The 21423-nt window shown below is 37.5% G+C and overlaps 1 protein-coding gene across 1 annotated transcript in view; it reads left to right on the forward strand.

Annotated features, from left to right (window-relative positions):
* The window catches only part of Spta1 (spectrin alpha, erythrocytic 1), a 71787-nt gene that overhangs the window by 11223 nt on the left and 39141 nt on the right, over positions 1-21423 (forward strand). The window contains exons 9-22 of the mRNA XM_031390332.1: positions 556-691; positions 808-909; positions 1706-1843; positions 2537-2647; positions 4078-4155; positions 4695-4850; positions 7606-7810; positions 9337-9518; positions 10086-10329; positions 11332-11454; positions 16093-16310; positions 17085-17177; positions 19193-19330; positions 20745-20896. Coding sequence (XP_031246192.1) covers positions 556-691; positions 808-909; positions 1706-1843; positions 2537-2647; positions 4078-4155; positions 4695-4850; positions 7606-7810; positions 9337-9518; positions 10086-10329; positions 11332-11454; positions 16093-16310; positions 17085-17177; positions 19193-19330; positions 20745-20896 — 2076 coding nt within the window. The remainder of the gene's footprint in view (positions 1-555; positions 692-807; positions 910-1705; positions 1844-2536; positions 2648-4077; positions 4156-4694; positions 4851-7605; positions 7811-9336; positions 9519-10085; positions 10330-11331; positions 11455-16092; positions 16311-17084; positions 17178-19192; positions 19331-20744; positions 20897-21423) is intronic.

The raw sequence follows: 21423 nt of genomic DNA on the forward strand, positions 1-21423 counted from the left end.
TCTGCCTTGTTGAATGTTATAAAAATCTGTGATAACAAGGGGTTGTATGGAGTCAGCAATTCTTAGAGTCAGTAATCCTACCACCCAGAAACAGAAGATAACACTCACCTTGTTATTATGGTTTAAAACCAAATGATGAATTTTTAACTTTTTTGAATAGATTAGCAGCATTCTTGATGAATAGAGTAAATATTAAGCAAGGTATTTAGGGAAGTTCCAACACTACCTCCACGCTGATAGTTGCATGGCATGTATCTATTTTCCGGCTTCATTATGAGACTTTACTCTGAGGTAGATGTGACCTTAAGGTGATGGAACTATAACACACACACACACACACACACACACACACACACACAGTGATAGATCTACTCTAGGCCATTCAACTCTGTTTAGAAAGGCTTTATAACCTATTCCTCTGAAGAGGAAGTGGAGGGAAGGAATTAAGGCAAGTAGATCCTTGAATGCTATAGCTTATACCACTCATAACCTTTTGTTCATAGTCCTTTCAAACCAGGTATCTCATTCTTGTCTTTTACCTTATTTGTCCCACAGGTACCATCGGTTCTTATCTGACTATGATGAGCTCTCAGGCTGGATGAAGGAAAAGACTGCTCTGATCAATGCTGATGAGCTCCCAACAGATGTGGCCAGTGGGGAAGCCCTGCTAGCCAGACACCAGCAGCATAAGGTAAGGGGCAAAGGCTTCCCTAGCTGGATAAAGAAGGAAGGAAGGGATTTTGTTCAATGTTGACTAATCTAGGAGGTTTCTTGCTGCATTTGAGATGTTCTGTTTTGCAATCACAGCATGAGATTGACTCTTATGATGATCGATTTCAATCTGCTGATGCAACTGGTCAAGAACTCCTGGAAGGCAATCATGAAGCTTCTGAGGAAATTAGTGAGAAGGTAAGCTGCTTTTACACAACAGGTGAACTTTCAATAAGATATCCAGCTCTCATCTATCTTGTGCTCATATGGCAATCTTTCTTTGGAAGGGGGTCAGGAGATATCTAAACATGTTAATGGTGTGTCTGGCATCCAGCATCCATCTGCTCTTTATTGCATGTATATGTGTGTGTGTGAATACAAAACCTTTATACAATCTTGCCTCCTTGCTTTAATTTATCACATCCTCACACTCACCTTTATACAACGAATTCAGTGATACATGTGCCTTGATAAGTTTTGGGCCTCGTACAATGCCTAGTCCAGTGATGTGCATCTGTACCATTTCTGCTCTCCTCTCTACAACCTCAAATTAAGCTAATTTTCTCACCACTGATGAAGATATCATCAAATACCAACCCATTTTTAGGCACTAGATTTTTCTCCAAATTACAATGTATCTGGTAATATAATTGACTTATGGTCTGGTGTTATTCTTCATCCCTGATGCTCTTCACTAGCTCTGTACATTTCATGAGGCTTATAATTCCTGTATTTCATTCCTTGGCTCTCCCAGTCTGAAATTAATCTCTTCTTTTTTTATACATATAAGGCATACTATGTCTCTTTTTCGGCACTTATTTTATTTTTCCTATACTGCACTTATTCACTTGAACATTGGGACCTTCGGCGAATAGCTCATTTTTATTCACTTTTGATCTCTCAAGTAGCATTTCATTTATTAGCCACTATGTAAATGTAGGATAAAATTTATTAAGTATTTTTCTTCTGATAAAATGTCCCTTCCATTCCTAAGATGACAATGCTTGCCAATGACTGGGCTGCCCTGCTGGAATTGTGGGACAAGTGTCAGCATCAGTACCAACAGTGTCTGGATTTCCATCTCTTCTACCGAGACAGTGAACAAGTGGATAGTTGGATGAGCAGGCAAGAGGTAACAGAAGGCACCTGGCCAGTCTTCAGATATCAGTTCTTCACTATGTTGACTACTATCAGTACCATCGACACCGTTTCTTTAGGCCAAGCATCTATCAGAAGCTGGAGGATGATCCGTGGAAATTAGGAAAGATGAGCTTGCTAAAATCTCTTCTGTGTAAAGGCATAGAAAATATTTAAGTACAAGATGAGCATAGCAGGCACACCTGCAATTTCAACACTCAGTGTGCTGAATGTGAAATAAGGGTTTGAAACCTGTCTGGTCTGCCTAGTAACACTATCTCCAAAACTACTAGGCTCTAAGTGAGTGTCACAGAGATTTGGACTACAGTTAAAGAGTTATCAAATGAGTATCAAATTGGTAAGGGCTCAGGAAGAAAAAAAATAAAAAGTCAGGGTTTATGAACAATTTCTAAGGAAAAAGTAGACTTCCTGAGGTAATTTTGAGAACTGAGTAGTTGACAGAATTTTATGTAGATAGACCCAGAGATAAAGGTAAGAAGGTTATGTGCAAGCATTAAAAGCTCATGGTATTTGAAGCTAATTTCTACATAATACCTTTATTGGTGCAAACGCTCACCTTGCTCTTCATTTCTGAGGCTCCTTCTTTTTTTCTGGTCTCAGAGATATTCCAAGAGAAAAATGTCTTGCCAATGAGGAAAACTGAGATGTGTCTTTCTGTCTTCTATAGGCTTTCCTGGAAAATGAAGACCTGGGGAACTCAGTGGGCAGTGTGGAAGCCCTTCTTCAGAAGCATGATGACTTTGAAGAAGCATTCACTGCTCAGGAGGAAAAGATTATAGTAAGTAATGGTTTGGGGTGGACAGTTTTTCCTAGTTGCATGCACTGTTTCCATACACACCTCTAAAGGGAACCACCCTGTGACTACAAGACCTAACCTGAGGACAGTTCCTTGTAAATTACCATTGCTTTGTTTGTTGTTGATATTTAGTCACATGTCTCAAAACACCATGCTTTGATTCTGTGACCATATATATAATGTTTATATAATGCTAAAGTGAAAACCAAACCAAGATTTATCCTTTGGGAAATAGGGGAAAATATTCACAGCAATAAAAAAAATATATATATTTTAACAATAAATTCCTTGATCTAGAAAATATATTTAGGAAGGTGGTAGAACATAATTTCTTTTAATTAAGTACATGCATTATATTATGCATTTTAAATTATAAATAAAATCCTAGATTTAATATAGAATCATCACTTAAATATTTGAAATATATTTTTCTTTTTCAGCAATACTTTAATGTACACTTCCCTCTCAAGATTTACAAGTTCAATCATAATCATTTTTATAAAGGAATATTTTCCTTTATAATATATTTGCATTTTTAATTTTAATTTTTCTATCTAATGCTATTATGGAGCTTTACTTTGAAACTTAAGTTATAATATTCTATACAATTTATCATCATATGAGAAGGACTCTAAGTAAATAATATGTCAGGGATGCAATTCACTGTCTGTATTTGGTTGTCTCCTAGGGTAGTAAATACAGACATGTGCAAACACACATACACACACTCACACAAACACACACATACATACTCACACACATATGCATCATTACCAACACTAATGTAGAAGATGATAGTTGATTCAAATCTCCCCTGTTAATTAATATCACACATAAGGTGACACCTTATTAGTTCCTATACTTGTGTTAGGTTCATACTGGTAAAAAAGTTGAAATTAGAGTTACTTATTTTATTGTGTGTTTTACAAATGTGATATAATTTTCCTATCCTAAGTAATAAATTCATTGAGATATTTAGTAATTTGTGGGACTGATGAATGAATATGGCTAAAAATTCACTTCTATATCATACTCAGTGTATCTGGAGACAGAGGTGTAGCTGCAGGTACATATGATAGATTACTAGGTGGGATGGACAGAAGATCTGTAAGAAAGTGACATTGGTTTTAATCCTTGATAGCACTTCACCTGCAATAACTCATAATGATATCTGAGTTCTCCTGCTGTGACCTAGACTGAAAAAAAATTATAGTGCAGAAAAGGCAATCATGTTGCCAAGAGTACACTTTTGAAGTTCAGATATATCAGAACCCATAAGTAGGATCTAGGCCTTCTAACCTTCAAGGTGTTGAACTTGTACATTAACATTTTTTATTGGAAAGAGATAATCAAACTGGGCCACTCATTCAGCTGTTGCTGAGGAAAAGTCAGTGTAACTTTTTAATTTTCAGAACTTGGATGAGACTGCAACCAAGCTTATTGACAATGACCACTACGACTCTGAGAACATTGCTGCTATCCGTGATGGGGTATGCCAAGGCCCAGAGCCTCTCTCTACCTGTCTGTCCTTTTCTGTTGCTGTGATAAAACACTGATGAGAAGCAACTTGGGGGAGCAAAGGGATTATTTGCCTTCAGGTTATAATTCTATTATAAAGGAAAGCCAAGTAGGAACCTGGCATCAGGAACCGAAGCAGAGACCATAGAGGAATGCTGCTTACTAACTTGATCCTCATGGCTTGCACTGCCTGACACTGCCCTCAGTGGTCCATCTTACATCAGTCATTAATCAAGAAAATGTGCCCACAAACATCCCCACAGGTCAATGGAGGTAATTCTTGAAGTTTGATCCTCCTAGATGACTAGTTTTTACAAGTTGACTAAAATAACCAATTCATAGCCTGTGCACCATTATCAGAAAAAGCACTGGGGAAAGATAGCCAGGGTGGGCAGTGATCTCAACTGTTTATATTTGCTTTTTTGGCCAGAAGCTTATTCATAGCTTAATAATTGTGTGTGTGTGTGTGTGTGTGTGTGTGTGTGTGTGTGTGTGTGTGTGTGTTTTACAGCTCTTGGCCAGACGTGATGCCCTGCGTGAAAGGGCTGCCACAAGAAGAAAATTGTTGGTAGATTCACAACTTCTCCAACAACTGTATCAAGATTCAGATGACCTAAAAACCTGGATCAATAAGAAGAAGAAATTGGCTGATGATGAAGATTACAAGGTATGGAATGTTGCTCAACCTGTTAATACCTATTGGCAGTTGGTATTTTCAATACCAAATACCACTCAACTGGACTACATTCTTATGTCCTTAACAGAATGGGGAAGGCAGAGATCTCTTTTTATTTGATTATTTTTGTCCTTCTAGTACTCCTTCCATTTCTCTACACACTTCTTTAATTTTACTTACCTTAAGACACACTTTTTATGTTCTCCTACAATGCCTCAAACACAAAATCCCCCTACCTCAGCTTCCTGAGTAGCTGGAATTAAAGGTGTGTGCCAACACCATACCTTGTTCTCCTCTATGCCTTTGTAATTGTTAATATTCTGTCTGATTAAAATGGTACATTCAAAATTTTAAAGCTGAAGGAAGCTTAAAAGTCACTTAAGTATTTGGATTATGTAGACTTATTACCTCAGCATTATGACTTGAAGGGACCAAATCTATTTTATGAATCAAGAGCTAGCTTCTGAATTGGAATGTGTCCAGAGTTACTGAGTTGTTTAAATCATGTTACCTACACAGATTGAAAGCACATAGACCATAAAATGCAACCTGGGTCTAGAATCTTTGCCCTGTACTATTTTAGTTACTGATTGTGAAAGTTGGTAGGGGTCACTAACTTCTCTTTTATACAGTGTACCAATGAATACATTGTGTATATACTAATAATAGTGTGTGAACACACATATATACAGTTTCTAACTATTCATTAGCCTTTCTTTTCTCTTTCTTCTTTACTTTTTCTTTTCTTTCTTTTTCTTTTTTTTATTTTTATTTTTTTAGTCCAGGTCCTCTATTTCATTTTGTGCATTAGGCCATGAATTCATATGGAATGGGCTCCAACAGCTCAGGCTCTTTCCATTAGTCCTCACAAATCTTGCTTCTCTGAGTGGCACAGACTGGCACTTCAGCTGAACCCAGGCGCCCTTCTCTTTGACTTCCTTTTTCTTCTGATCCTTCTCCTTCACCCACGTTAGGAAGCTGCCTCTGCTCTTTGAGTGCTTGATGTGGTGTGCTCAGCCTGCCCATTGACCCTCTTGGCCTGAATCGTGCCCTGAACTTTCTCGTTTACAATGATGCGCATAGCATGCTGGGTAACATTGTAGACTCTTCCAGTTTTGCTGTGGTAACACTTATGAGGCATTTCTTTTTGAACAGTGCCCAATATCTACAATATCACTCTTATCATAGATTCACATGTATGTGACCAAAGAAACAACTCCATGCTTCCTAAAAGGCCTTGAAAACATATATCAAGTGCCTCTTCTCTTTCCCTTTGTCTTGGACATTTTGGCGAGTTACTGGAAGATGGTTGCCACCCAAATTAGTCTTTCAATTTCTAGGGTAATATTCAAAGTATCTGCTTTTATATATATGCTTTCTTCATAAATGTGTACTTTTGAAATTTTTGTTCATACTTTAGAGAATTATGAATATTTTACCTTACTTTTCACTCTACAGAAATATAGAGCATTTTCTATAGGAAGAACAATTTTAATATATATAGAATAAAAAGAACTCTAAGATGAAAATGGCTGGGTTGTGTATATACTGAGAAAGAAATAAAAACTAGGGGCTGGATAGATGACTTAGCAGTTAAGAGCACTGATTGTTCTTCCAAAGATCCTGAGTTCAATTCTTAGCAACCACATGGTGGCTCACAACCATCTGTAATGGGATCTGGTGCCCTCTTCTGGTGTATCTGATGCGAGCTACAGTGTTTTCATTTAAATAAAATAAATAAGGGGAAAAAAAGAAGTGGAAAACAATCTTTTGTCTCATAGCAGCTATGGCTTATGTTTCAGGCTTTAATGGGGGTCATTTTCAAATAATCTTCCTGACCTCATGCTAGAGGGCTTAGCCATTCTGCCCTGCATATAGGAAAAATTGCCATATGCATTTCTCAAGCAATGAGAAAGAATCTTATATTAGTATTCTCTTCATTGTATTTTTTTTTATTTTAAGATTTCCTTACATGTGTACTGCAGGTGTCTACTCTAGTGCAACTCATTGCAAGAGGTCACATCTGCCATGAGATCATGACTGCCTTGGCTGGGTCATGCCCAGCACTTCACATCCTTTCTTCCTATCCTTTGGGTCTTCCAGTCTTTGCACTCTCCCTTCTGTGATGGTTCCTGTTCCTTATTTGCTGTTTAGGACTAAGTTTTTGGTCTTTATTCTTTATTGTCTCCTTCGGTAGCCATGCATCTCTGCATTCACCATCACTCATTGCCAAGATGTGCTTCTCTGATTAAATCTGGGAGTAACATTTGTTTCTGGGAATAAACATAAATACTAATAAGGCAGCTTGACACCATGGACATTTTTATAAGAGTACTAAGTTTACCCCTAGGAACTGAGACCTCCTCAACCATGGCCTTTGACTAGCTTTATAACACCAAATGTGAGCTTCTTCTTAGAGAACAAGCTTCAAATTTAAGCAGAGAGTGGTTGTTTACTCCTATGGCGATCGTACCATTATTTCAGCAGAAGGTACATTTTATCTTGCAGTATATTGTTAGAGATAGTTGATTTCATAGCTGGGTAGGATTCCTGATGTCTCCTCGCTATTAGTCTGATTGTTACCTTCTAGGACTGCGAAAGATAGCCAGAATGGAGAGATGCTTTCAGCTCAGTTTCAGTTTGATTTTTCTATAGAGATTCTCATCATCTAATTCTGGCTGCCCTCAAAATGTCTGCCCTTCCTTCTTCAAATAACGGTTTCCTTGATTTTCTCATCCTCTCTCAGGATGTACAGAACTTGAAGAGTCGGGTTCAGAAGCAACAGGACTTTGAAGAAGAACTGGCAGCAAATGAGATTATGCTCAATAACTTGGAGGAAACTGGCAAGGAGATGATTGAGAATGATCATTACGCCTCAGAGGCTGTGGCAGCTCGCATGAGTGAGGTTGCCAACCTCTGGAAGGAATTGCTGGAGGCAACAGCACAGAAAGGTTGGAAGCAGAAGTTTTGATTCATAAATTCATAAATCTACTTTTTCTGTCTTTGTCATCATGTTATTTGGTGAGCTGTCTGGTCATCAACATTTAAAATCTATTCTAAATACAAGAACTATATATTTCATCCTTTAAATATTTTCTTTATTTACATTGGGTTTATTGTTGAAACTTCCCTTTTTTCTTCAAATTTCTCCTAGATATTTCTTTTCTTAAATAAATGTTGAAATACTGAAGGCCACAGATTCAATATTGGCTTTGTACCTAAATCTAACATACTTAAGTTATTTTATTACATATTTTGGTTCAATTGACTAGATATATAAATGGGTCATTTAATGTTAAGCATTAAAATTGACATTAAGAGTTTAGAAATGAGAACTGGAAAGATGGCTCACTGGATATAAAGAACTGACTGCTCTTCCAGAGGTCCTGTGTTCAATTCCTACCAAAAACATGACGGCTTACAACCCATCTGTAATAGCATTCAATGCCCTCTTCTGGTATGTCTGAATACAGCTACAGTGTACTCACATAAATAAATTAAATAAATCTTTTTAAAAAGGGAGATTAGAAATGAAAACCTTGATGGTATCACACATGATCATCCTATGGTTTTTATTCTTATAAGGTTTAATAAGGTGCTTTTTTTTTTGCTTATCTAGAAAGTGATCATAACATGTTGTAAATTTTCAAATATACATATCTTCACATGTTTTATCTTGTTTCTTACATTTAGAAATTAATCAGTAGTTTGTTAGTAATTATTACAAATGATATTTTCTCTTATGGTATCTACTCTTATGATTCTCATCTGTAGACATTATTCTGACCTGAGTATGAAAAAATAGATGTCACGTTGAGTTTTTTTAGATATCATCCTTACTTAGGGCATAGAGGAAAAATATAGTCTTACTTTAACAGTAAGACATCACAGCTACTTTTCATAGCAGTAGACATAGTAATTATTTTAAAGAATAATAACTCATATAGCTACAAAGTTACAGAATAAAGAGTTAACCAAAAATAATAGAAATTATCAAGGCAATTCTAACATAAAATAATGAGTTATGGTTTGCAATGACAGGTCACTAGTATTAAAGCTAACCCTATTTGAAACCCTTCATGAATTTCACACTTACTCACCTCCAAAGTTTAAGAAATGTGATGTTTGTATTTTAATCTCATTCAAAGTAGAGTCTGAAGAATAAATATCAAATGGCATTTGAAAATATCCAAGAGTTGACAACTAGCAAGTAGAAATACATTTCACCAGAGAATGCAACTTAGTGTTTGTTTTGATAACATCTCTGTATTTAAAACCAAATACTACCAGAATTTTAACTTTAACTTAAGATCATTCCTTCTATAATGAGATGTGAGAGGAGTCTCTTGTTTTTCTCTTAAGAATATCAAAATATATTCCTCCTTAAGTTGATGGATGGGATATTACAGTATGCAGAGAACCACCTTAGCTAACTCTCAATGTCTTCTACCCAATATTCCATCCTCCCTCACCCCAGGAACTCAGCTGTATGAAGCTAACCAGCTGCTACAGTTTGAGAACAATGCAGAAGACCTAAAACGCTGGTTAGAGGAAGTGGAGTGGCAGGTTACCTCTGAGGATTATGGGAAAGGTCTAGCTGATGTACAGAATCTACTAAGAAAACATGGCCTTCTAGAGTCAGCTGTGACAGCTCGTCAGGTTTGTTTTCAACATTTTGCTGATTGCAGGAAACTGGGCACAGACTCTGTGCATACTCAAAATCTGTCATTATTAGTATTCCTCTTAAGTGGTCAGGAAACCAAAGGAAAATTTAGTTGACAAACTGTCTCTTCCCAATATTTCCCAAGTCCTTCATTCTTTTGAGCAAGTTTCTCTGGAAACTGATGACTAATGGAAGAACTTATTGACTCTTCTGAGTATCATGCCATTCTTTGAGTCTGGAATCCTAGGCCTTTCCAGACAGCTTTGCCACTTACATTTTATTTATCATTGGTAGCTCATTTCACATTAGTTTGTCTCGATACTATCACCTATAGCATAAGAGCTTCCCATTCTGGTGTTCTGCATCCATACTATCTTACAACCCCTTTAAAAATATTAAAATGTATCATTACAAAGTCACCTTATATTATATTTGTAATGTATTTATAAAGAATCACAGTGAAAAATAAAAATAACAGGACTTCCACATTTCGACCTATGAAAATCTCATCTATTTCTAATAAATGATATAACTTCCTAATGCACATCGTCTTTCTCCCTCAGAACCAGGTGGATACCCTCACAGACATGGCTGCACATTTTGAAGAAATAGGCCATCCTGACTCTGCGGACATACGTGCAAGGCAGGAATCCTTGCTTTCCCGGTTTGATGCTCTGAAGGAGCCACTGGCCATGCGGAAGAAGAAGCTCCTTGACCTCCTTAAGCTACAGCAGATTTGCAGAGACTCGGAAGATGAGGAAGCCTGGATCCAGGAGACCGAACCCTCAGCAGCTTCCACTCAGCTCGGTGAGTGAAGCACAGTCACACTGAGCAGTCAGGAGAGGACTAAGCTCTTCAGATCGAGAGAACTAGGGTACTGCTGTGAGGGGAAAACACTTACTCTCAGCTCTTCCATCCCGGACCCATGACATTTTATCCTGACCCCTATAAATATTTACACATTTCAAAATTGTGCCAGCAGACTTGCTTTATAAAATAGACATGGACCATGGCACGAATTCATGCCTCTAGGAAGATATGGGCTGCTTATCTTTTTGGAGATTCAGCTACGATTTGTTTTTCTAAAGCTTCTTCACTGAGAAACAATGGCTAATGCTTAAAGTGTCAAGTATATTTGTCTGGATTGTTGGTGATCCTTTGAGAACTCTAGGACCTACCGCAAAGATTCAAAAGTGGGATGAGGATATACAATTGTCTTGTATTTTTTAACGTATTGGTCCATAAGTATAACTTCTACGATAGTGATATTGTCTTAATGTACAGGAAAAGAACATACAAATATTGTACAACTTTATCCAGATGTACTAGGACCCTATATGAGAGGCCATAGAGAGACTACACTACAAAAACATGATACAGCCGGGTGGTAGTGGCACACACCTTTAATCCCAGCACTGGGAAGGCAGAGGCAGGTGGATTTCTGAGTTCAAGACCAGTCTGGTCTACAGAGTAAGTTCCAGGACAGCCAGGGCTATACAGAGAAACCCTGTCTCAAAAACCAAAAAAAAAAAAAAACCAAAAAAAAAAAAAAAACCATGATATAAAACCGATTCTTGTTGAAGTATCATGGAGAGTGTCTGGAGAGACACTGCAGTGCAAAATACAGGGAAAGAAAATCTGAAAGTAGAGAGGGTAAGCATGATGAAGATGCAAGGAGAATAAAGATGGATGAAGTTCTCAGTGGCTATTATTTGTGTGACATAAATATTGGGCAACAAGTAAACCATATTTCATAAGCACGTTCCATCCATAAGGATAACCACAAACCTTGAATCTTTTTCTCTGTAGGCAAGGACTTGATTGCAGCCAAGAATCTTCTAAACAGACATGAAGTCATCTTGGCAGACATTGCCAGCCATGAACCACGGATTCATGTCATAACAGAGAGGGGAAACAAAATGGTAGAGGAAGGTAGGTGTGACACTTATTAAATTGACTGAAACATCACCATAACACACTTTGGGGAAGAAATTTAGGTAACCTTAGTACTTAATGGGAGATTAGAAATGGTGGCATGGACTTGCTGATTTATTGAAAGTTCCATTTGAGTGTTTCTAATAGAGCAGTATATCGATTTGTGCTTTTATAATTCAGCCATAGAAAAAGCCCAAACACATCATTAAATTCTCTATATAGCAAACCCCAAATCATTAAAATACAATAATTATTGTCTATTTATCAATGTGCTTCTTTATAAAAGTTGCAGAACTCAAATCTAAGTTCCAAAGCCTTCTAAAACACAAAACGTTTTCCTATGTATGACCTTGCAAGTAATTTAAAGCCTTTCCTTCTTAGGGAAACAAAGTAATATAGTAAAAAGATGATTCCTTTAAATTTCTCACTTGGACAGCTTTAGTGACTAGTCACATGTTGGCCATCAATCCTGAGCAACCTATACTCTCTGAATAAGATGTTCAGATTTGAGCATCAGATGTCAGGAATAGACAAACAATCTAAGTTACACTGAAAATTTTCCTCTGTTAACTAATCAGTAATTAGTATCCAGTTTTCAAAAGTATAGGTTGGAATAAAGTTTGGTGATAAACTGTCAGATCTGAACTATGTTATTCAAACTAATACATTTATTTTTCTTTATCATTGTTGTTTAAACATTTACTTGTTTTTTAATTCCACATTGTCATAGAGAGAAAAATTTATTTTTTCCACCTTTGTTCCTGGGAATATTCCTTTTTCTAAAATCTTCTTGATACTTTTTAAAGACTTATTTATTTGTTTTATGTATGTGAATACACTACCACTCTTTTCAGACACACCAGAAGAGGGTATTGAATCCTATCATAGATGGTTGTGAGCCACCATGTGGTTACTGGTAATTGAACTCAGGACCTCTGGAAAAGCCATCAGGTAGTGCTCTTAACTGTTGAGCCATCTTCCCATCCCTACTCAACATTTTTTAATATAATAATTTGTATTGTCATTTAATTGATTTTGTGTCAGGAGCTGTCATAGCACAAACTAATAACTAGCAGATAATCTCCCTGAATGGAAATAATCCACAACAGATTTGTTCCCATAGGCCAGGCTCAGGAAAAAATCATTTTAGGAAAGATTCCTGCTATCAATATGCTTTCCCTTCTATTATTAAACATACATAACAATTACTAGGTATTAGCCCACCCTTTTGAGCAGATCTCTGCAGATCTATGAAGGTGTATTGTCTTGTAGTGATGCAATGTAGACAACTGGATGACTTCTTAATTCTTTATAATGATCCTATAAGAATTTCTAAGGTTACATCTGTATTTATTAAGCTCTTTTATAGTGCAACTGCTATTAGGTCCTTTCTGATAGTCAAAACTGCAATGAAAACTCTGCCAGTCTCCCATATATCACCAGTTAACTGCCTCTGAGATAATAAGCAGGCTTTCTGCTACTCAGAGCTCATTCCAAGAGATTATAAAACAACTAACCAAAGGTCATAAAAAGGGTACTATACATTTATTATAGGTGCTAGGACAGAAAATAAAATGTTGACTTGGTTTATCTATACAAAATTTCACTAGTAACTTGGTTATCCTAATGGATATGCATGTGAACATTCTCTGTTGTAATCTTCTATTTCAATTAATGGTTTAAATTTATGTGTAAACTTGTGGAGAACTTTTTACCATGTGATCATGTATTCTGAGAGATGTATAAGTGCTGAGGACAAAGAGAAGAGACAGAGCTGCTAGGTTAAGGCAAACTTTATAGACAGAACACTTTAAAACAATTAGAACTTTTTAGAACATAACTGAGAATATTTTTTTTAGTCAGGACCCAAGAGAACTTTTTAGACAGAACTGAACTCAAGAAGAACTTAGAAGTAAAGGCATAGCATTGGGAGAAGAGGCATAGATCATTATTGTGACACCGGAGCCCAAAGAGAGAGCGAGATTAGGAGAATGAAGAATGGAATAGCTTAGAAACTATTAGGTAACATAAAAAAAAAAAAACTAAGGGAGCAATATGCAGAATGTAGAGGGAAAGAGGCAAAGAAGAAGAAGCTACAGTTAGAGCAGAAGAAGCAGGCAAGCTTCTCCTTATTATAGGGCAGAATATGTCTTTTCTTAATAATGAGGCAGACTTAGTCTTCTTAAAAGGAACAAAGCTTTTCCTTACAAACTTGGGTATAATTCATTTAGCAATAAAAGGGCAGAAGCTTTTTCTTTCTCTATGCTCAGTGAGGATTGGAGCTCATTTTATCCAGAATGAGTTCTTTCCACATTGGTGTTGGTCTTTTGCTCCAAATGCATATGTAAGTATGGATGTGTATGTGTAAGTATGTAATTATGAGAATGCAGGCAAGCCGAGACCAATTGGTTTGAGTGGAAATGTATAAATGCACATGCATGAATCTGTATATGAATTTATTTGCATTTATGCATATTTGCTTTGTAAAAGTTTTTTCCTTCTGTAAGCATGATTCTCTTCTTCTGTTTCAGTAGGTGTTTGTTGCTCTAAACTTTCCCCTAGCCTGATAAGTAAGAGGCATCTGGACAAAAGCGAAAAGTCTCTAGTGATTAATCCTTTCCTTAATCTCCTGCTGTTTTAGAATGAGTGCTAAGTGTCAGAGACTGCAGTTTCTGACCTCAGAGGAACACAGAAGGCAGGTCAGCTACAGTAGCAAAGTAACTTAGACTTCGATTATTAAACTTTTTATTATTATACAGCAGCCATAAATATCTTGTAAGATAAAGTCTTACCTCCATATCTCGTAAGGCAAAAGTCTTATCCTCCTCCAATCCTCTTCCCCCTCTGCTGGGGAGAACCAAAAAGAAAGAAGGCCCACTGGGTCTGGCCCCTGGAAGTTTTGTGACAATTTTTCATATTTAACTTCTTATATGGGAAGTATTGATAAATGTAATCATATCTATGGCAGTTTAATAGGTGTACCCAACACTGTTTCAGTTTGTATAGGGTATCTGAGAGCAAAGCACAAAGCTGTTGTTCTAGGATTTAAAGTAGATATTTTAATTTATGACCATTTAATCTCAGCCAGTATAACATTTTGTGTAATGTAACAACCTTTAGGATATTATTTCATTTTTTTCCTCTTTTTCCATTTTAATTTTGTTATTTTATGAATCTTTTGAAGCTTTTGAATTATTTTGACTTTAGTTTTCAATTTGCTTTCAGTAATATTAAGAAATAAGTGGGTGGTGGTAGCGCATGCCTTTAATCCCAGCACTTGGGAGGGAGAGGCAGGCGGATTTCTGAGTTTGAAGCCAGCCTGGTCTACAGAGTGAGTTCCAGGACAGCCAAGGCTACACAAAGAAACCCTGTCTCGAAAAAAACAAAAACAAAAAAAATATAAGAAAGTTCTCTCCATTTATTTATCTTTTCTGCTATTACTTGCTTTGCTTTTGGGACTTTATCATCTGCACTGCTTGCCTCCTATCTGATGAACTTTTTCTGACAGCCCCTGTAGTGTGATCAGCTAATCATAACTCTTTTTCCTTCTATCCACGTGAAAGCCTTTACTTGTTTTACATTCATTTTTCAAATGTTATTTCACTACATGTAAATGTATCGTCTTTAAACCTTAAAGATGTAGCTGTGTTATCCTCAGAGTTGCAGTTTCTGATTTGAAGACTGATGTCTACCACTGTCTGGCATGGCTCTTCTTTTCCAGGACTCTTAACTTTGACTCCTTATCACTAATATTACATCTCAGTGTAACAGGTTTCTTGGCTCTTCACTGTGATTCTTCAAGCAGACTGTATCATCGGACTACTTTAGAAATGAGTGTAGTGCTAAGATACCTTTCTATGACTCTGGGTTGATGATATCCTTTCTGTTATTGGGTGGTGATTTTAACAATCTGTAGATTTAGATGAATCCCAAGGACTATGGGATAACTGCCTGCACACATTCTCTCATCATCTCTTTGAATGTTTACATATGTCTCACCAGTCAGATGTCCTAAGGGACCCTCACTGAATGTCTTTGAAGCTCCAGATCTGTGAAGGACTTTTCTCTTATGTGCTCTGCTTCACATAAGAGAACTTCTAGTTGTGTCAAGTTCCCCATTCTCTTTCTCATCAACTCAGGTGTATCTCAGATTAATCTCCTAGCAAAGAGCCTCTAAGCTGTAACATAAGCTACACCATCATTAGGTTGTGTCTCATCTTTTTTCTTTTCCTTTCCTTTTATTAAAGCTCTGAGAAATCATTGTACTTCCTATTTTGTTCCAATTTCTACCTTTAAGGAAGAATGGAGATCTGCAGGTACTTCTGCTAATCTAGAGAAGAAATTATTTTTATCCTCTGAGTCTTAAAGCACTCGTGGGTGTTTGTTTTTCTTTCCATGTCCATAGCTCTTAGCTCATACCAACTCATTCACCATCACATACATGCATCTACCTCTCATCTACTGCTGCTTCATCTCATTTAGGACAGTCCACCTCCCAGGGACCCACATTGTAATCCTGGCTAAATTCAGCATCATCTTCTTGTCTCTTGCTTTTGTCTGAGATTTGGTGAAGATGAGAGCATAACAGAGGTGTGAATGAGGGTCATACTCACCATGCCCATACCTACTCCATAGGACACTTTGCTGCAGAAGACATAGCTTCTAGGGTTGAAAGCTTGAACAAAAATATGGAATCTCTCCGTGCTCGAGCTATCAGACGGGAGAGTGATCTGAAGGCCAATGTTCAGCTCCAACAGTACCTGGCAGATCTGCATGAAGCAGAAGCATGGATTAAAGAGAAAGAACCCATTGTAGACAACAAAAACTATGGCGCTGATGAAGAAGCAGCTGGGGTAAGGTGGGCTGGAATGACCATGTTCCTGTGAATATTCACCAAATTCCATCAAAGGCTAGATTACGTATCATTTCCACAGTGGCTGTTTTCTTGTGATCTGCTGTGATAGCCTCAATGTTAACAGAGATCCCAACAGAGCATCACATTTTTTTTCGGTCTGATAGAATTCCATAGATCCTATAAAGAAAACCAAATTCCAAAGTCTGTGGTCAAAGATCTATCTTTCTTGGTCCTAATCTGAGTTTCTCAGAATTGCCCTAAACTTTCATAAGACAATCATGCCTTTAAAATGGGCATCTGAATTTCTTTATTGAAATAAAATGAGACAGACATGTGGGCAATACGAAGGAGTTTAAGGATCATATTTACCTTCAATCCTACTTACATCTACTACTGTATTTCATGGAAGGCCTTTATAGATTTCATTAGCCTTAGAAATAGTGTGTCTTTTAAGCTTTTCAGATATCAATCCTACAAAATAGGATAGTCCACAATAGCACCCTCTCACAAGTATATATCTTGATTTGTGTATAAGGCTAAGTTAATTTTTATTTGAGAAAATACAATCAAATGGATACTCATTTGTTTACTGAAATTTCCTTGAGTTTTGCAAATGTGGTATGAAAAGAAATTTTCTGATATAGATATAAATGACTCATAGGAATTTAACACAATTACATAATCCATTAGCAATAGTAGCTGGGGCTTCTCCATGGTGTTTGTGGTGTGGCTCTGATATCTGCTTTAATCATCTTTCTATCCATAACTCCAGGCCCTTCTCAAGAAGCATGAGGCCTTCCTGGTGGACCTCAATGCATTTGCAAATAGCATAAAGGCTCTGAGAGATCAGGCAGAAGCCTGCCAGGTAAGAAGGGTTGAGTTCTGACAGTAATTTCACTTAGTATAGATGTAAAGGAATTCTGTTGCTGGATTCTCTTTTCTCTTCTCTTCTCTTCTCTTCTCTTCTCTTCTCTTCTCTTCTCTTCTCTTCTCTTCTCTTCTCTTTCCTTCCCTTCCCTTCCCTTCCCTTCCCTTCCCTTCCCTTCCCTTCCCTTCTCTTCTGTTCCCTTCCCTTCCCTTCCCTTCTCTTCTCTTCTCTTCTCTTCTCTTCTCTTCTCTTCTCTTCTCTCCCTCCTCCTCTTCCTCTTCCCTCTTCCTCCTTTTCCTCCTCCTTCTCTTCTTCCTCCTCCTCTTCCTTCTTCTTCTTCTTCTTCTTCTTCTTCTTCTTCTTCTTCTTCTTCTTCTTCTTCTTCTTCTTCTTCTTCTTCTTCTCCTTCTCCTTCTCCTTCTCCTTCTCCTTCTTCCTCTCTCTCTCTCTCTCTCTCTCTCTCTCTCTCTCTCTCTCTCTCTCTGTACAAACAAGGAAACAACTGCCAAGAAAATATTACTTCCATTATTAATTGTTTAGGTAAGAATCCTAAACTCTTTGTAGCATCTATAACAATGTAAGCCAAAATAAATTTTTAATAAACATTAGGTTTGTTATACTTTTTTTGCTTTCTCATTTGTTCCTTTTTATCTCTCCCCTCTTATGTCTATAACTGTCATTTCTTATCCTCTTAATTTCTTTGCTTTGTGACTTGGCTATTATTTAAACATCAAGATTTATCAAATAGAATGATACAGGTTTGGATTAAAATAATCATGTCAGAAAATTAGCTGGTTACAGGGCTAGAAACATTTCTAAACATCTATGCAATGCACGTTTAAACAGAAAATGGGGCTACTGTAAAAAAAAAAAAAAGAAACTTCTGTTCTTCTGAAATGAATGTCAAATAAGAGAAATGATTTTATAATCAAGATAGAGAAAGGCCCTCTTATAACCCATAACCCATGGAAGCAGGTGCACCCAGGCACAGAACAATCAAGCACACTGGGTAAATCAGAGACATGTTTAGCTGAAAGCGTTGGAAGGCTGAGAATTGGATGACCAAGAATGATTAACTGGGAATTAAGTAAGTGATAAAGTACCATATATACAGTGGAACAGCAAAAGGAGATGTGCCTTTTTCTACTTGAGGAATCATTCTAATGAGCAATTGAGGATCCACACTCTCAGTCTAGAACGGATTGAGCACGGCAAGTGAAAACAGGCTTGCAGCATGTCTGTTTGCCCCTATATCAGACTGTGCCCAGTGGGTCCCTGGATACAGCCATACTGATGAGTCATAGGGCTTGAGGCAATGCAGCAGGTTACAGGACTCAATCAGAGATCCAGAGGAGGAGGATTCATCTTCTGCAGCAGCCTGAATGGTGTGTGCTTTGGAGAAAAAAAAAAAAAAAAACGAAACTTCACAGAAATTAAATAAGATTGCATATCCTGGAACAGAGTGATTTCTTTATAGTATACTCATAGTTTTCTTTTTAATCCTGTGGTTCTTTCTGTTATAGGTTGTCAGTCTCTAAAGTACAAATTTCACAATCCCTTAACAAAATAAATTAAAGAGGAAGCAGATGGGGAAACTTGTTAGTAAAGGCCCAGAGAAAGGAGAAAGTGATGACAGATGGCCAGCCTCGTGTTCTGATGTTCCTGAAAGGTTGACGAGTGTGGTTTATTCACTGAGAGTGAGAGTGTGGAATCTTCACCGAGAGCCACTAAAGGACAGTAGCCTGGAACATACAATGCTTTTGATAGAATGCGCGTGTGCTGTTGGCCACGTTCATATTTTCCAATCTGCCAGGTTTCTGATAGGTACTTCTGGCGCTGCATCCCTGAGGATCACCGCTGTCAGGTGGCAGTCACATCAGAACCCCAGCCAAGGCTTCCCTGTCCTGGGAGGCCCTGGGAACTGCATACCCCTGGTGAGCTCTACATGGAAAGACTTCCAGGGTGCAACTGACCTCAGGTTTGTTTGTTCTCGCCCCACCCCCAACCCCCAGCAACAGCAGGCAGCCCCAGTGGACGAGGCTGGTCGAGAAGCTAGAGTCATAGCTTTGTATGACTTTGAGGCTCGCAGCCGTAGAGAGGTCAGCATGAAGAAGAATGATGTCTTAACTCTCCTCAGTTCCATCAACAAGGTGATTTTTCCTTCAATTCTTTTACTGTCCTCAACACAACTCTTTCACAGCTCTCTCCTGACTCCACCAGATAGGGGTTTTTGTATATAAATTCTGTTGTTTTGGTTTAGGTATTTATTTGGTTGGTTGGTTGGTTAGTTGGTTGGTTGGTTTGAATTTTGAGACAAAGTTTCTCCATGTAGCCCTGGCAGTCCTACTTGAAACTTTACTTTGTAGATCAGGTTGGCCTTGAACTCAGAGAGATCAGTCCACCTGCTTCTGTCTTCTAAGTGCTAGGATTAAAGTTGTGTCCCACCACCCCCAAGCTCAGAAAAGTGTTTTTAATGCTCAACATTTAATCCTTGTTCTCTTAAATAATTTTTAAGTAACATTCTTCTTAAAATACTGTTCAAGAGCAAAAGGACAAATAGATGAATGGATGGATAGATGGACACACCTTTGGGATTTTTTTGAGTTCTAATCTAAATCTTAGCATTAATGAAACAATGAATCAAAAAAAAAAACAGGGCATTAACTTGAAGATATTTAAGATTTGACAAACTGTTAATAATGCATTTACAGCACGAAATTGTCCTTTTCTTCCACATTCCTTGCTTGTTGCTCTTCTACACCAGGATTTATAGTGAGTGAAACAAGGATTTAGGATTCGGAGAAACTTGAGGGGAGACAATGAGCATCTTAATCCGAGCCTCTTGGCAGGGTGAGACAGTAGGATCACTTAAGCACAAAAGTTTGAGGTCATCCTGGGGCCAACAGAGATACACCATTTTTAAGAAAATATTTTCTCTTAACTTGATTTTTTTTATATGCTTAGAAAGCCAGTGTTAAAAAAAATTAATGGAATTTTATAGCATTTTCCTTATAAAAATATTTTAATATGTAATTTTTCTCCAAAAGTACTAAGAGAAGAATTTTGATCTTGTTACTCTTCTTGGAGATACACACGAATACTTGGGAAGGCATGATGTTTTCTTACCAAAAAAAAAGAAAGAAAAATCTAAGTCCCACTTTCTTTTTGGATCACATTTTACAGCATTTTCTCTACAGAAATGAACCTCAGAGTGATTAATGCACCAGCACTGAAAGAATTTACATTAATGAATACAGTGAGATTGATAAATGTTAGTGCCACACCCACAAAACCCAGATGATTCCTCACTAGCTTTTGAGCCCTGTCCCCATCTGACTTCAGATATCAAATTAGTTGATTTCAGGAGCTGATTTCTGCTGTGCATGCTACTTTTTATTAATCCTTCACTGATACAGCAATTATGCAGCACCAAAGAGTAGTGATGCTTAGCACTTATCAGCCAGCTGTTCCTGTTTCTTAAGACTGATGTGAAAATTTAAGCTTCTAGGTCTTAATGGCTTTTCAAAGGATTAATGAAGGAGTGGGGATCTATCCTTCCTTTAGGACTGGTGGAAGGTTGAAGCTGATGACCACCAGGGCTTTGTGCCAGCAGTCTATGTCAGGAAACTGGACCACGATGAACTACCAGGGTTCCCACAGCAACGACGGGAGGAGCCAGTCAACATCCCTCAGCTCCAGCATCAGATCGAGACTCTGTAAGTATGTAAGATGGAAGCTTCCATAGGGGATGACCAGATATTCTTCTTGCTTTCCTCTCATGGTCCTGCATCTTTCAGTTTAGAGATGTAAATTCACAAGTTTTAATCTTCACATACTAGTTCATATATGAAGAAAGGAAATTCCAGAGTTTGTCTCAGTGTCAGACCTGTATGGAGCCACATTTTCTGACTCCTGGGCCAACTTTCTTCAAAGTCTGCAGACATCTATAAGAATGTTGTATGTTGTTTTGAATCTAGCTGGCATATAAAATTCACTCTTCTACCATAAAAAGTAATGAACTGAGTCATTCTTTCCATCCATTGATCTTTAAGGATACTTAACTAAAATATAATTACATACTTGCTTTTCTTTCCTTGCCCCTACAAATTCTTCCCTCTACCTTCTTCATGTTCTCCTATCCCATTCTCTCTCTCTCTCAAATTGGTGATCTGTTCTCTTTGATTTTAGATAGATAGATTGGTAGATAGATAGGTGGTAGAAAGAAGATAAATAGATGCACAAA

Source organism: Mastomys coucha, unplaced genomic scaffold (genome assembly GCF_008632895.1).
Source record: "Mastomys coucha isolate ucsf_1 unplaced genomic scaffold, UCSF_Mcou_1 pScaffold1, whole genome shotgun sequence".
NCBI lineage: Eukaryota > Metazoa > Chordata > Mammalia > Rodentia > Muridae > Mastomys > Mastomys coucha.